The sequence below is a fragment of the Beta vulgaris genome, chromosome 9 (genome assembly GCF_026745355.1).
Source record: "Beta vulgaris subsp. vulgaris cultivar EL10 chromosome 9, EL10.2, whole genome shotgun sequence".
Taxonomy (NCBI): domain Eukaryota; kingdom Viridiplantae; phylum Streptophyta; class Magnoliopsida; order Caryophyllales; family Amaranthaceae; genus Beta; species Beta vulgaris.
In genome coordinates, this window is record NC_079210.1 from 3,743,700 (window position 1) to 3,760,725 (window position 17,026).

Here is a 17,026-nt window from a genome sequence, read left to right on the forward strand (position 1 = left end):
GTGCTTAGTGGCGAAGGGACCGGTGCGTCGCGTCGCCGGCGGCGGAAACCGGTCGGAGGCGGCAATGAATGGGGCAGCGTGAGGGTAGAGGGTCGAGTGGGGGGTGGTCTGCGGGCGCGGGGTGTTGGGGGTTTGTGAGATGCGAGAGGGGCGGCGCCGGCAGTAGGTGTAGGGGGGCGGTCGCCGGCCGGTCGTGGGCACAGTAGGTGAGAGAGGGTGTGGATGGAGAGAGTTTGTGGGGTGGGGTTGGTGGTTGTGGTATTTTGTTTTATTTTATTTTATTTTTTTTTTCCTGGGGTTGGGGGTCGTCGGCTGGGTGTAGGGGTAGGTTCGAAATCCCGCGGGCGCGGGCTTCATCCCGCGGGCGGACAGCAGGAAGTGAGAAGGGGGGAAAGGTTTGGCTGCGGGCGCGGGTTTTCGGATGGGGGCGCAGGCTGTACCCCGCGGGCGCGGGTTTTACCCCGCGGGCTGGCAGAACAGTGGTGAGAGAGGGGTCGTGGCTGGCCGCGGGCGCGTGTTTTACCCCGCGGGCTGGAGGAAAAAGGGTGATAGTGGAGCCAAATTCCCGCGGGCGCATGTTGGAGCTTGTGCTTTCACCGATAGTCAAAAATTGTACACCAAAACCACTAAACAACACTTGTTAGCATGGTTAGTCTAATAAAAAATGAAGCTTGAATTCAAGTGAATTCAAAAACTAAAAGAAACTACGAAAAGAAACTAACTAAACTAAAAAAAAAAAGAAACGAATTCAAGTGAATTCAAAAACACAAAAATAAAAATAAATTGAATTCAAGTAAATTCAATATGCAAATATTTTTGTTCTTTTCTTTTGTTTAGAGAAATGAAGAGTAAAAGGAAAAAAAAAAAAAAGTTAGAGATTCGGGTTGCCTCCCGAATAGCGCTGGTTTATGCAGGTCCCGCACGACCGTTTACCTCTACATTACACACAGATCGATTGAACCTCTTTACCTGTTGGCATCCATCAAGGTCGAATTCTTCACTTTCGAGCATCTTCTCAATAGCAGCTACCTCATTGCTCCATATACTGCCATCACCTGTGGAAGACTCAAACAAAGTACCGCCTCCAAGGGGTCTCTATAGAGAGCTTGGGGCATGTTATCATGGCAAATTACATCAACCACATCAATACTCCAACACTTTTCCTCTAGCATAGGACTTTTCAAAGCAGTGCTTAGATTAAAAGTGACCTCATCATCTCCAACAGATAGTGTAAGCTTACCATTTTCACATCAATGACGGCACCTGCAGTGTGAAGGAATGGCCTACCCAAAATGATTGGAATTTGCCATCTTCCTCCATATCAAGTACAACAAAGTCCACGGGAATAAAAAATTTACCTACTCTTAACAGGTACATCCTCTAAAATACCTAGGGGGTATTTAACAGAACGGTCAGCCATTTGTAGAGTAATATTGGTAACTTTCAAACTTCCCATATTCAATTTTGGAGGAACAGACAATGGCATAACACTCACACTAGCCCCCAAATCACATAAAGCTTTATCAATGAACAAACTACCAATGTGACAAGGTATAGAGAAACTACCAGGGTCTTTTAATTTTGGTGGAGATTTATTTTGTAAAATGGCACTACATTCTTCAGTAAAAGCAACTGTCTCCACCTCGTTAAAAGCCCTTTTCCTAGTCAAGATATCTTTCATAAATTTAGCATAAGCAGGCACTTGAGTAATTAATTCCGTGAAAGGAACTGTTACCTGAAGATTCTTGACGACTTCCAAAAACTTACCAAATTGCTTGTCCAGCTTACTCTTAGGTGACGATTGGGGAAAGGAAGTTTGATAGGAGGAACCTCAATAGCAGGCTTTTTGGCTTCATTGGTCTCTTCATGTTCAGTGGCTTGCTGAGAGTTCTCCTTGTCTTTTTAGCTTCAGCTGGGACCTGTTCCTTATCATTTTCACACTCAAAGTATCATCAATAGGCATGGGTGGTCCATTGTAGTGAGAACCACTTCGGAGAGTGATGGCATTTGCCGAATCTGTAGGCTGAACAGGTTGTGCTGGAAGAGCACCTTGTTGTGCGAGTAGAGTTCGAAGTAGCCAATTGTGCCAACTGATTCTCCAACATCTTATTGTGAGCAAGAATGGACTCAATTTGTGCCTTGTCAGCTTGTCGATCCTTTTGCATTTGTAGCATCATGTTTCTCATCTCAACCATCATTGGATCGGCAGGAGGTGCTTGTTGAGATGGATTGAAAGGTGGTCTAGAGAAACCAGGAGGGTGTTGGGAAGGTGGTTGGTAGTACCTCTGTTCAATTGTTGTGCTTGTGGTTGTGGTAGGAGGTTTAGGACATTAGTGCTCTTGTAAGACAAGTTAGGATGATTTCTCAACCTGGATTGTATGTGTTGGAGTATGGGTTGTTCGGCGATATGTTTGAAAAGCATTAACTTGTTCGAGAGAACTCCGACACTCTTGTGCCCAATGTCCAACTATGCCACAATTATCACACAAAATCACGGAGTAGTACCCAAAGCAGCAACACTTGCAGGAGAGGAGAGTTGCATATTGTCAAGTTATTGCTGATTGCATTCATCTGTGCAGCTAATAGGATATAGAATCTATCTCATGCTTTCCACCCTTGTTAGCTAGTCCTCGAGGATTACCATATTGAGAGTTGTGGATAGCCATCTCCTCGATCAAATCATGTGCAGCATCAATTTCAGTTTCATGAATCTCCCATTTGCTGCAGAGTCAAGGATAAGTCTCGAGTTGTTCCCCAAACCATTGTAGAATCCTTGAACTAGGAACCATTTTTGTAGACCATGATGGGGACATTCTCTCTGAAGATCTTTAAATCTTTCCCATGCCTCATGTAAAGACTCATCAGTCCCTTGGGTGAAGTTTGTAATCTGACTACGCAACCTAGCAGTCTTCTCTGGAGGGTAGTACTTTCTGTAGAAAGCTAGAGCCAAGGTATTCCAATCAGTGATCCCAAGAGTGGCTCGATTAATCCCATTGTACCACATCTTTGCCTTGTCTCGAAGTGAAAATGGGAAAAGAATCTCCCGAATCTGATCTTGTGTCACTCCCTGCTGCTTAATGGTAGAGCAATATTGGCAGAAATCTTGATAATGAAGATTGGGTCTTCATTAGGTCCACCACCAAATTGTTTTCTTTCGATCATGTTTAGCAATGCAGGTTTGATCTCGAAATTTACAGCTTCGATTTCAGGCATTTGATTGCTCTTGGGAAGTTCAGCCAAAGAGGGTTGGGAAAAGTCAGTAAGCTCCGAGCCATCTCTGATTCTGGTGGAGCAACAGAGACAATGCTGGTAGAATCAGAGTCAGAATCCAAAGGATTATCTTCCCTTGGATTATCTCGCAACTGTCTGGAAAAGTTCTTCTGTCTATGAAAGGATCTTTCGATTTCAGGATCAAATTGTAGGCAATCTGAACTCAAACTCCTGCGCATAGAAGAACTAAAGAACAAACAATTAAGAGATTTTGTCCAAAGAACAAGTGTTCTCTGAGACGAGAGTATATAATCTAGACTCTAAAACAATTAAAGAAAATGGAACAAAACCGTTTCCCCGGCAACGGCGCCAAATTTTGACAGGCTAAAGTCGTATCACCTTATCAAAAGTAATCCTAAGTCCTCTAACAAATAGTAGTCAGGGAAGTAGGGTCGAATCCACAGAGAAACAGTGTTCTTTTCCTAATTGTCAGTCAAATCTAGAGTATAGGAACGAGTGTTTGTGTGTAATTATACTAAACTAAACTATAACTAATTCAAGAATTATCAATAATAAAAAGTCTAGGGCATAGGTTCACCAATGATCAATATTTCGGGATGAAACACTAAAATCAACAATTAATAATGCAGTTAAACAGATTGATTCGCTCTCTCAAGTCTAAATCAAGCATAGAACGATATTAACAGGCTCTCGCAATTTATTAACACCAATTCTACCTATTGAAACTAGCCTTAATATCAAGTTTATACCTCTCGGCGCATAACCTAATATTGCAACACTATAACAATCAAATCTGGCCAAATTGGATTGAATAGACATAAAAACATTCAATAGGAATCAACATGCATCAATAAAAATCAATACTTTAATTAAACATCCCTTCCTAATTGATCATGGATCCCCCTAAACCCTAGAAATAGACTACTCAATCATAATTGGGAAAACATATTCATAATTAAATAAGCAAACATGAATTAATATAAAGGATTGAATAGAAATAAGAAAGAAGAGAATAATACCAATTGTAGAACCAATCTTGCAAAAATCAAAGCTTCTATTGAAAATTCAATGTAAATGGAGAAAAAGCAAAACTAGGGTTCTTCCACAATTGAGAGAAAAAGAAAAATAATCTTTTATGAATTAATGACGGAAAAACAAAATAGAAAATAAGATAGGAAATAATAATATTCCCTTGAGTCTTTATACCTTTCTATTTCCTAAAACAACTAGAAAAATAGAGTCTAATTCGTCAAAAGATAAAGCCTTATTCGACTAGGAAACCCGGAATAATCCGCGGCCGCGGATTTTCGGGCTGCAAAACAGCGTCAACTTGCAAAGACCATATCTCCCAAACTAGAAGTCGTATCGGGGCGTGTAATATATCGTTGGAAAGCTCTTCAAGTCTAGTTTCCAACCCCACTGGAATCAATGAATTCCGATCTCTGGATAATAAGTTATGATCAAAAGAGTGCACATGACTCAATTTCCATACTTCTTTTAATACGTTTCCGCTATGTTTGAGTTGCAATCCGACTTGAAGATGCCCTTTGGACTTCTCATTTGACTTAGCTCCTTCCTAGATGCTTCTCATGCTTAAGCTTATCCAATAATACTCCAATTGTGTTCTCAATACCTGAAAACTATCAAAAACACCAAAAACACACACAGAGTAATATCTTCTCAACTTAAGTAACTATATGCAATTATGGACTAAGAATGCAACTAAATGATCCTAAAATGCAATCTAAATGCATCATGAAATACCTATATTAATATGACTCATCACGCGACCCGCGAGCCTCATCGCACCTCGCGACGGGTGGTCTGCCCTTGGGTCGTGATGTTGTGTTTTTATTTCTTTTTTTTGGGTTACAGCTTGTGTGTCTTCGCTTGGTTGGTCTTAAGTAAGTATGCTAAGGATGTTTGAGTAGTTTTTGGGTGGTTTAAGTATTACGTTAAGGATATGTGTCCTTATGTGATGGGTAGCCCTTGATTTGAGTCTTGAAACGTACCGGTTGTTGGTGTTGGCTATGCAGACTCATGTTGGAACCTTGATGGTAAGATTGGTTGAGTTACGCTCATAACTTGTTCATATTGATGGTTGCATTTGATTAATGTGTGCTTGTCTTGTATGATTGCACGTTATTGGATAGAGTAACTTTAGGAACGGTATGGTTCTAGAGGTCTTCATTAGGAAATCCTATGAACGGTATGGTTCAAGGAGCTTGAGTTGAATTCCTGAGAACGGTATGGTTCTAGGAACTTGTGCTTGTTATCCTAAGGGCGGTATGGTCCTAGGATTTGGTTACTTAACCTTGGGCGGTATGGTCCATTGGTTACTACGGGTGGTATGATCCGTAGATTATAGCTATTCGAAAGGGGCGGTATGGTTCCTCGAGTATGCAACGTAGGCCTTGGGCGGTATGGTCCATTGAGTCTACTCACAGGCGGTATGGTCTGTTATGTTTGAGCTCGTTCACCGCATTTGTTGCATCGTTGACCGCATTTATTGCATGGTTGTCGTTTGTATCTTATGGTGAGTTTGGTGTTTGGTATTATGATTTCTGACGTTGTTCCTAATTATTTAAGCTCTTATCTGTTTCTATTCGAGCTGGGAGAACTGCTAGTTACTCCCCACTAATTGTGGAAATTGTTGTATCTTTGTGCAGATGGTGACGCTGTTTAGAGTGGTTCTAGTCTAGACCGGGGGTGTGTATGTTCCCCGTGTGAGCAAAGAAAGGGAGCTTGTCATAGTGGATGAGTATTTCAAATCTGGACTTAGGATTAGATACTTAGTTGGTTTAAGTAGCTAATTCTAGTTTTGACTTATGTATTGGAACTATGGATTTTAGTTGTCTTAGTTTTGTTTACTCTATGATTTTGAGGATTTCTTGGTGGGTTATGACTCTTTGAGACTTGTTGAAGAATGAGGGTATGGGACCTCATCTTCCCTTTTTATATATATCTTGGAGTTGACTTTTACTTATGTTGGCTCGTTCTATTTATAGTTCATATTCTACTCCTTAGAGTAGCATCTCCGTCTCTTTGAATTTTTCCGCTGCCATTATCTATAACTATTTCCTTATCTTAAGGCTATGTCCTTCTTGGTTTTAGACGGGATGTTACACAAATATTTCCAAATGAACCGTATTGGGGGGCTATGTATGAACGATTGGCACAGATGGAGGAAAGGCGTGAGAGTAGGAAAGCAAGGAGAGGGCGCAATGTAGTAGACAATCCTGTGAAGGACAATTTTCGTGGGTCTAGTTCGAGTTTAACACAGAATTCTGGAAGTCTATGCAAAGCATGTGCACAAGATTATGTTCCTAAAACTCCTTCTAGTAGTAGTGATGAGAGTGGGTATTTCTATGATCTATGTAACCTAAGATTGAGAATACTTATATATGTTTAAATTATTGCGTGTGTAAGTTACTATTAGAAGATCAAATAATGTAATCGTGTGTAAGGGCATGTAATCAAATTAGTCAGTGAATAATAAATGTGTTGCCTTGGGAAGAAGTGTAAAATAAATGATAATATAAAAGATGCAAGTATCCTATGTGTGATAAAAAGGTCATAAAGGGAAGGGGGGTGAATATTATGCTAACTAATATGGAAGCATGATAATATGATGTGTGTGACACCGCTAATGTTTGATAAATGTATGTAGGATATGGACAGGATACTCCCAACTCAAGTTGATGAGGTGACCCCGCAAGTAAAGATGATCAAATCAAGGAACCCCACGGAATGAACACTAAATTATTAGCTATATTGGAAATTCAGGGAGTTAGTAAGAACGATGATGAAGGAAAAATCATAAGCCGTAAAGTTGCGATGGAGAGGCAAATCCCATGAAGTTTGAGAATTGGGTAAACTATATGAGTAAGTTATTGGACGTAATGAATTGTCTTGATGGGATGAGGGTGAGATTGACCTCCTTTTATTTGGAGGGGACAACAGATATGGTGGCTCATTATGAAGGAAATCGCCAAGCAACCTAATTTTACATGGGAAAGGTTTGTCGAAAAATTAAGAGAGAAAATTTTCCCTCCAGTCCTGAGGAGGATGAAAGAGAATGAGTTCTTGAATCTGAGCAAGGCAAGGCAAGATGGACGTACTAGATTATGCTGCGAAGTTTATTGAGCTCTCCTGTTTTGCTAGCAACATTGTGAAATGTGAAATACTACGCGCCACGAACTATACTGGTAATCACACTTCTTATATCCTTAATCGAAACTACGAAGAGTTTCGTGAGAAGTTCTGCCTGTAAAGTATTATAGGATACATGTAACCAGATAACGTTTTTTTTTCATGCAAACGAAAGAGTCAATAAACCATCTCATGTAGTCATCTGTAAATAAATCGAGGGAACTAGAGAACTTATGTACAAGCGTTGCTGATTTGATTGACATTTTTGTTTCTAAACTGTCCTTCTTGGACAGTGACGGATTTATAAATTTTAGGTGAAGAAGTTATTGTGTAGAGTATGTGAAGGGCTTGCATCCTTGTGTACTAAACTTAGATATTTTGTGTTATGTTTGTAGTACTTAGATATGTAAATACAATTATGTGTGTTTTGTGATGTATTGTATGTAACTATTTTAAAATAAGGTTTGTAATAGTTATTACTAGTATATAAAGAAAAAGGTGGTAAGATACTTCCACGTCTTAGGGCTCTCCTTGGAAGGGAAGTTGCAAGCTTGGGTAACATTACCTAATTAGGTATAACTCGTTTACATCATTAATCTAAGCTGCTAATTAGGTGGGCTGTAACAACTGCCACCACCTTGCCCATTGAAAAATCCCCCTCCCCATTAGTAAAACTAACACCCTACTTTTCCAGCCCAACCACCAACAACAATCACAACCACCATTTCCACCGTAGAAATGCTTCAACCACCACCACCACCATCGCAACAACACACCAACTACCACCGTTCAAAAATCACAATTTCCTAAATTCACCACCAATTTTAAAATTCACCACCATCAGATCTATAGAAAGACGATACCAAAATTTACCAACATTTCCCATTTTAGAAACGTATCAACCACCATTTCCAAAATTCACTACCACCGTACATCTAAAAATCCTTATATTTCGAAAAAGAAGATACCAAATCTAACAAGACCGCATAGTGTTTTGAAATGTAGAGATGGAACTAGAGGAAAAGAAGGAGAGAAGGAAAAGAATGATCTAACACGATCATTGGATCGGTAGAAAGGCGAGAAAAGGAGAGAAGGAAGAGATAGGCGGTACTGGGGTGGAGGTGTCGGATTGGTGGCGTTAGAGGTGGTGTCCGGTTGGCGTTGGTAGTGTTGGTTTGGAAGAGGGGGGGTTGGGTGTATTCAGTTGAGGAGAGAGAGGTAGGGGGTTGAGAGTGGGGTGCATGAGATGAGTGGGGGAGTTGGGGGGAGGGGTTGATTATTAGTTTCGTTTAGGTTGGTAGATGATGAGTTAATTAAGTTGTTGGGTAATTAAGTAATGACATTTCTGTATATAAAAGAAGAAAACTTTTCATTTTGAATTATGTCATGAAATACTTATTTATGGTATTTATTAAAAGAGTTCGTATTGTGTCGGACGAGTCCGACACAATATTCTCGTCGGACCACTTCACTTGAGTTTCAGGTAGTCTTCATTTTTTTTCAGGTAGTCCTCATTTTTTTTCAGGTAGTCTTCATTTTTTTCAGTTAGTTTTAATTTTTTTTCAGTTAGTCCATTATTTCTTTCAGTTGGCCCATTATTTCTTTCAGTTGGTCCATTCTTTGTTTCAGTTGGTCCATTATTTGTTTCAGTTGGTATACATATTACGAAACAAAGTCCAACTGAAACAAAACAAAGTCCAACTGAAACAAAATAAAGTCCAACTGAACATGGAAAATAGGAAAAGAATGAAGACTGAAATTAAGAATTTCATGAAGAAAACTTCAAACCTCAATTTGTTGTGAATGGTGGAAATCTCTTTTGCGTTTTCTCGGGAATTTTCGTTGTCACTGACTTAAGATAAGAATGAAGATTTCAGTCAACTGAAAATTAGCAGTTGGTTCTTTCGTTGAAAATCAAGAAGGAACCTGTAAGAACTTTCATTGTCTCGGGAATACTTACTGTCATGCGATCTTCAACTGAATTCAGAATTCTTCAACTGATACATTTGGTATCAAGAAGGTTCTTAGAGGTTGGTCTCTCTCCACTGCTTCTGCGGCGATTGCAGAATTATAATTTTTGTTCTTGGAAGCCCTTTTTTTCGTTGAAATATCATCATCATCATACGACCATTCTCAACTTTGTTAGAGGGGTGATGATGATGGGCTGGTTAAAGAAAAGTTGAGAATGGTTTAAAATGATGAATCTGTTAATGCACAAACATCCGTGTGAATGAACGACACTACTGCAGAATTTTAGTATTGGGTTGGGCTCGTCTGACCCAATACTTTAACTTATTAAAATAAAAAATATTACACTTATCTAAAAATGGTGGTTATTATATAATAAATCCATCTCAGATCATTTTTACCCTTCTTTTAAGATGAGGGAAAATTTCTTTGAAAAAACAGATTCATAGAAAGACCAAATCAATCGTCCACGTGTAAAACTCTAATTGGATATCACACGTAAATGTGGGTCCATCCAAAGGGTTTTTTCTTCACAGCGTCATGAACCTTCTTCTCCGATCATCTTCCATTCTTTAAAAACAAACAACACTCACTTCACATCACATCACAATTTACAGAAAGAGAGAAACTTTGAAAAAGAAAGAAAGAAATGCAGAGATCAAATTGTAGCAGTATCATAAGCTTATTATTAACAATATGCTTATTTTATACACATACTAATGCATTATACAGTGCTTCATCACCCGTTCTTCAGCTCACTCCTTCTAATTTTAAGTCTAAGGTATCTCCTTCATTTTCATTGTTCATCATTTTTTTTTGTTAGTTTAAATTCTAATAAAGATCTGATTTGGTAAATGTTTAATCTTTGTGATTTGTTCATTGCTTGTTTCGGATTTTCTTTTTTCTGGGTAGTTCTTGATTTACATGAAATTCGTGGGTTTAGTTTAGAATAAGGTTGGGTATGAGGAGGAGGTAATTGGGAATTATGTTAATGTTTCCTTGTTTTATCTGTTAGTAGTTTTAATTTCTAGTTTAATACATGGTGTTTATTTTTCAATGGGTATAAAAATAATCTGCCTATATGTTTTGGATGCTGATTTTCAGTTCGAGTAATTTTTTTCTGGGTTTTGATTGACATATTTAAATTTATGTGTTGCTTTGATAAATGATAATGATTCATTAGAAGTTCTTGTTACTGAGGAAATTCATTGGGTGTGGCAAATATAGGGGGGAGGGATTGTAAATTATGCTTAAATTTCCTTTATGTTTTAGTAATGCAATCGGGTTTTCCGCTTTCTAGGAGGTCTTGATTGTTAGTTGAATGTTTGTGTATTACCCCTTTCTGGGTTTTGATTGGTGTGAATGAATTAAATTTGGTATGAAGAGGAAGAGTTCTGATAGGATGGTCATTCATGGCAGGTTTTGAATTCAAATGGGGTTGTCCTGGTGGAGTTTTTCGCTCCATGGTGTGGTCATTGTCAATCTTTAACACCGATATGGGAGAAGGCGGCCTCTGTCTTGAAAGGCGTGGCTACAGTTGCAGCACTTGATGCTGATGCTCACAAATCACTGGCTCAGGTTTTCCTTTAGCTAACCTCATAATTTTCTGCTATTAGTAGATCATGGTATGTGCTATTCACAGTGTCAAAGAATTTGTTTGTCTAAGCAGTAACAAAAGTTTTGATCGTTCTTAGGGGTTGTTTGGTTAACATTATTTAACATAGGAAGTTAGAAATCCTAGGAATTGGAATTGTTTGGTGTTGTTTGGTTGACAAATTCATGAGAAGTAGAAATTCCTAGGAAGTTCCACTTCTCACAAAATGGGGGAAGTTACTTACCTAGGGGGACCTAGGTAAGTGGAAATTCCCATGAGAATTTCCATTGAATCACCAAAGAACATCTAGCAATTTCTAGGAAATACAATTATATGGGAAGATAATATTTCAAGGAATTTGCACTTCCTACATTCAACCAAACGAGCACTTACTATTCTGAAATAATGTGACAATTAGGAGGCCTCCTAGTCTCTGGGTCCAATTTACTGTCCAAATGATTTAAGATTGATTTCGTATGCTAATATTTTTGAAAAAGTGGAGTAATATGAATATTGGAAGATTGAAATTTGTTGCACTCTTGCTAGCAAAATTGCTGATAATTTAAATTGCAGAATCCACAGACTTTTTTTTTTTTTAATTATTCCTGATATGGCTCTAAAGTCTCAACTTCTGTTTTTTTTGGTTTCCTGACATGTGAAGGAATATGGCATCAAAGGATTTCCTACAATTAAGGTATTTGTAAATGGAAAGGGTCCTGTTGATTACATGGGAGCAAGGGATGTCAAACCTATTGCAGAATTCGCTCTCCAGCAGGTTGGTGTTTCGCCTTAGGAGTCATGTTCTTTTATCTACATACAGTTTTGTGGCTCATCAATTGTGTATTATGTGCTAATGGAAGGGAGACAAATATTTTACTCCATAGAAACTGTATCTTTCAAACTTGGGAACCTAAACCTATTACTTAATTGTTTCATTTCTGCTGAACATCTTGTGAGTTCTGTAACCAAATTATCTGTCGATTCATCGTCTTACGAGATTACCTTTTTTCCCCTAAACATCTGCTCCATACAGTCCAACAATGTGAAGTCAGCTGAATGATAATTGATTCACCATTCAATAAGCGCTTGAGGATCTTGTATATGATAGCTTATTCTGTGTTGAGGGGAGGAGCCAAGGAGGGAGGGGGGAATTCATATGCAGATCTTTCCTAGTGTGGAGGGCTTTTATTTTAACTTTATACCCTTCAACCTGAAATTAGTACTTCCTTCTTTCTCGTTTATGTACTTTGTCGAACCATTGCCTTTAGACTGTCAAGGACTACCCTCTTCTTATACTTTAAATCTAAAGATAGGAGGAGAACTGGACAAGCCTCAAAATTGCAGTGGCCTTTTGCTTTCTTATACTAGAAGAGAGATGAAACAGAAGTGGTGGTGTACTTTTTTGCAATAGTTTTATCTCCTGGATGATGTACTTTTCTTAACAGATCTTTGCCTATTATATATGGGTTTATGCCTCATGCTAGTGGTTCAGTCTTTCACTGCAATATAAGGTTCACAAGTGAACACATATACATTAATTGCTAAGAAGCCAACCAAGCCAGTCGTTTAGAAGGCCAACAGCTCCTGTGAGATTTATGAGAAGAATCAGGAGCAGGATTTATTTAGTCACTCATCCCAAGCAAAAGGAAGCTACAAAATAGATGAATGGGATAGGTAAGTCAACACAATAGATATCCTAGGTGAAGCTTGTTAACCCGGAAGTCCACCTTGAATGGGTAGACAACAAGAGGCAAAGCTAGCAATTGTGTGATCATAGATAGATGTGCACTTACGTTGCAAAATGAAGTAATCTGATGCCACCTTTACATTTTATATCTTCTATGTCAATGATATATCTGATACATCTCAAATTCTGCTATGCTTGAAGCCAAGTTACATGTATGCTTAGCTCTGGATGACTTAGGGATGATACCAAATTTATAGACAATAGTGTCAGAATATCTTAATTCTTCCCAAAATTCTTGACACATGGAAATGCAAGGTTGTTTAATGACACCCATAATCAAGAACATTGCATAATTAGAATCCAAGTTGTAATTGTCACAAACCTGAGCCACTAGAAGGCAGTAGTTACCAAGCAAATAGAGTAGCGTTGTTAGAACACTATGGAAGCTAATGTTGTTATCTCTCTTGCTTCTTAATTGATGCTGTGTCTATTTCGAAGGTCACTCTATCTATTTCTCATGCTTGAATTTTCCAGCAGACTGATTTCTCTGTCTTAAGGGAGCTTGCCAATATTTAGATGTTTGAGTTGCTTGCAGGTGAAGGCACTTCTGAAGGACCGTCTAAATGGAAAATCAGGAGGATCAAGTGAGAAGAAGTCTGAGCCCAGTTCTTCAGTTGAGCTGAACTCACGTAACTTTGATGAATTGGTGCTGAAAAGCAAAGATCTTTGGGTCGTAGAATTCTTTGCACCTTGGTATATTTCTAGTGACTTCCTTTTTTAAATTGTTGTTAACTTATCATCTTGATCCTCAACATGGTTATACTTATGCTATGAAGCATGGAAATCTCTAGGACCTTAGGTTTTCCCGTTTGGAAAACGTTTTCGTTCCCGAAACCTCAGCTGCTTTGGAGCTAATGAACGGAAATGGCTGGAATCTAAAATTTTGCTGTTTTGTGAAACATTTACATTTCCAAGACCCCAATTCTTGTATGCTACATAGTCACTTGCATGAATTATCATTGGGAAAGAACATCACAATGGCCACTTTATATGCATGATATAAACTTGGCTTTATAAAGACAGCATATAAAGTATTTTCATGGAAGCATATTTAAATATGTGAACGTTTTTGGAAGAGATTACCCTATTCTGATCAAAGCATTTGTCTAATATCTGTGTCTTGGGATGAAGATGATTGGGCTGAAGATGAAAGTCTTAGATCATATTTATGCTCTTTCTGATTGAATAATTGCTTGTGTCTAATATTTTCTATGGCCAGAAATTGTCTGATATGCTCCATGGGTGTGCATTTGACTGATGCATTTTTATTCTAGGTGTGGTCACTGCAAAAAACTTGCCCCAGAGTGGAAGAAAGCAGCAAATAACTTGAAGGGTAAAGTTAAGTTGGGTCATGTCAACTGTGATGAAGAGAAGGTAAAAGTTTTGTTCCATGTTCATGTCGATTATTTAATTTTGTAAAGATGGTTTGACATGCAGGCTGTAACAAAAGGCCGATATGTGGGTCTATTGTTTGATTTATCTATGCGGAAGTTTTAATTATAAATCTAGTTCTTTTCTTTGAGGTAGTTGGTTTATTCTTCAGTGATACTTGATTTGTTGTCTCTGCTCTCAAATATTCATGTAATGAAGAATTAATACAATTGTGTGAACTTCCAGATTGATAGTTCTCTTGTCTGTATGAAAATAATATGTATTTTAGTTTTTCAACTTCACATTAGAACAGGGTGCTGTCGAATTTCAAATTTCTCTAGTGATGGTTTATAGTAAAACGGTGGCTAAATTTCTACATTGCTGGTTTTTCAGTCTTTGATGAGCAAATTTAAAGTGCAAGGATTCCCAACCATTTTAGTGTTTGGTGCTGACAAAGACAGCCCATTCCCTTATGAAGGTGCAAGATCTGCTTCTGGAATCGAGTCATTTGCTCTTGAACAGTTGGAAACAAATACTCCTCCTCCTGAGGTCATTGAGCTGACCAGCCCGGTAAGCTTACATTTCTGAATAATCTTTACAATTTTCTTTTTGTACTTATCTAACTAGTCAAGTGTGAACCTTTTCCAGTTTATTTGAAAGTATATAATATATAATGAAACTAAATTGAGCTTGTTTAAGTAGGATGTCATGGAAGAGAAGTGTGGTTCTGCTGCCATCTGTTTTGTTTCTTTCCTGCCTGACATCTTGGACACCAAGGCTGAGGGAAGGAACAAGTACCTAGAGATGTTGCTGTCAGTAGCAGAGAAATTCAAAAGAAGTCCTTACAGGTAACTATCATTTTGCTTATCTTAGGGCTCTTTCAGTGTGTGTCAGTTTTTACTTTCTGATTTTAAGATTTATAAGTCATGATATAGGAAACTTCAAATTAGTGATACTTATACTAACCGTGTTTATTCTGAAAAATGGCAACAGAAAGCTGGAAGGTACTTTTTCTAGTTTCCATTTTGCTGTTTCGAGTTTTTGAAAAAACAGGAAACTGAAAATTAAAAAAGATAATAGGCACTGGAGTTCTGGCCATAGAAATTTATTAACCTTTCAACTAACAAGTATCTTGTGGTACTTGAGTTTTCTACTCGTTTATCTCTTTACTCGGAACGAGTGAGGAAGAGAGGATTGATGGGACCAAACTCTTACAAAGCATATGCAAGTGAAATATTTTCTAATAGCATTTTCTTGCAGCTTTGTCTGGGCAGCTGCAGGTAAACAGCCAGATCTTGAGAAGAATGTGGGTGTTGGTGGGTATGGTTATCCTGCTATGGTGGCCATTAATGTCAAAAAAGGTGCCTATGCTCCACTTAAGACCGCGTTTGAGCTTGACCATTTAGTGTAAGCCTATTTTATATCCCATACTAAAACCACCTTTTGTTCTTCTCTAAGATATCTAAATCCAACTTTAGTTAATCATTTTGTAATCATGAATTTGGCGATGCAGAGATTTTGTGAAAAAAGCAGGGCGCGGTGGGAAGGGTAATCTCCCAATGAATGATACTCCCAAGATTGAGAAGATTGAAGCTTGGGATGGAAAAGACGGCGAAGTCATTGAAGAAGATGAGTTCTCTCTTGATGAACTCATGAAGGATGAGGATGACACTGATAGCAAAAGTGATGAATTGTAAACTGGTTGAATTTAGAGTATAGGACAATCACTTTGGTTTGGCTCAAGAGAGAATTTTTTCCCCCTCTTCAAAATTAGAATTTTGGCCAACTACATATAGAATTGTATTCTCTGGAGCATTTCATGTACTGTCAAACGGATGTCAAATGATTTCCTGAATTCGATTAATGCTCCATTTGATGGTATTCTAGATTCAGGTGGGAATTTTTTCTCTTAGAAGATGGGCTTAACTAAGTCAAATAAAGAGGAGAAATGTGTAGGATCAGGGGTTCGGTAGAGTAATTTTTCTTACCAAACTACAAAAGGGTGTCTCAAAGTACAAAGGGAAGAACGAAGAGAGCAAAATAAACCATTAAGAGCAATGTCATTGGTGATGAGTTTGTTCATCAAATTTCCCTACTTACTCATGTTTTGTTCATTTTATGAACAAATGTATCACCTCCACTCCTCCACGAAATTTCGTGGAAATTTTCACGAAATTTTCCAAAAATACACAGCATCAGCCACGTGGCAGTGTGCCATTGGCTAGCTGTGTGTCATGCTTCCACCTTTTTGCCATAAAATAATTTAAAAACTCTTCCTTTTCTCTCAATGGACCGTGAACAAATTGTTTACATGATGAACAATGACACATTTTGTCATTTGATGAACACATTTTTTATTACCAATGGGATCCAACTTTTTTTTTGTTCAATCCAAAATTTTAGATTTTGGTGAATAAATTCATCACCAAATCACCAATGGCATTGCTCTAATCTAGTCTCGGGGGATTGAATGCAATAACTATGGATGATATAAATGTACAATCAGAATATCATAAGGCTCAATATAAATTACATTTACGGACTCCCTTAAATTTAAAACAATGTTTACACCTATTCTTTGAAGATGCTCTATATAGTTTTCACTTTTTATTGAAACATTGGTTTAATGATTGGTTTTTCTAAAGACTAAAATAGCAATCCTGAGATTGAGTAGTATGAAGTAGATTCATTTTTTAAACGACAAAAAAATAATCCAACTATGAGTTACTATTAGAAAAGATTACCTAGTAAATAATACACACAATGACCTAAAACTACACATAAGCGGAATTATTAAGCAATAACCAGGTCTATAAAACACCGACTTAAGCGTGATCTTGTTATAGATTCATAAACTAATACTACACTATATATCAAAATAGTTTTTTCTTTTGGAGGACGATAATTATTTCCGAATTGTGAGGGTAAGAAGAGCTTGCAAATCTGAAGATTTTGCATTATCT

The 17,026-nt window shown here is 38.0% G+C and overlaps 1 protein-coding gene and 1 non-coding gene across 2 annotated transcripts; both read left to right on the top strand.

Annotated features, from left to right (window-relative positions):
• Positions 1 to 2,795: 2,795 nt before the first annotated feature.
• LOC125493900 (small nucleolar RNA R71) lies at positions 2,796 to 2,902 on the top strand. The gene has a single exon (XR_007270226.2). It is a non-coding gene; the product is annotated as a small nucleolar RNA R71 (small nucleolar RNA).
• Positions 2,903 to 9,804: 6,902 nt separating this feature from the next.
• On the top strand, positions 9,805 to 15,944 carry LOC104902730 (protein disulfide isomerase-like 2-3). The gene is made up of 9 exons (XM_010690624.3): positions 9,805 to 10,132; positions 10,771 to 10,929; positions 11,607 to 11,720; positions 13,228 to 13,385; positions 13,967 to 14,066; positions 14,457 to 14,633; positions 14,766 to 14,911; positions 15,324 to 15,470; positions 15,577 to 15,944. The coding sequence occupies exons 1-9, from the start codon at positions 10,001 to 10,003 to the stop codon at positions 15,758 to 15,760; spliced, it is 1,317 nt and encodes a 438-aa protein (XP_010688926.1). The 5' UTR covers positions 9,805 to 10,000; the 3' UTR covers positions 15,761 to 15,944.
• Positions 15,945 to 17,026: the final 1,082 nt, after the last annotated feature.

Coding starts and splice junctions, on each gene's coding strand:
- LOC104902730 (XM_010690624.3), top strand. CDS start 10,001: ATGCAGAGATCAAATTGTAGCAGTATCATAAGCTTATTATTAACAATA. Junction 10,133..10,770: donor CTTCTAATTTTAAGTCTAAG/GTATCTCCTTCA, acceptor CATTCATGGCAG/GTTTTGAATTCAAATGGGGT. Junction 14,634..14,765: donor TCATTGAGCTGACCAGCCCG/GTAAGCTTACAT, acceptor TTGTTTAAGTAG/GATGTCATGGAAGAGAAGTG.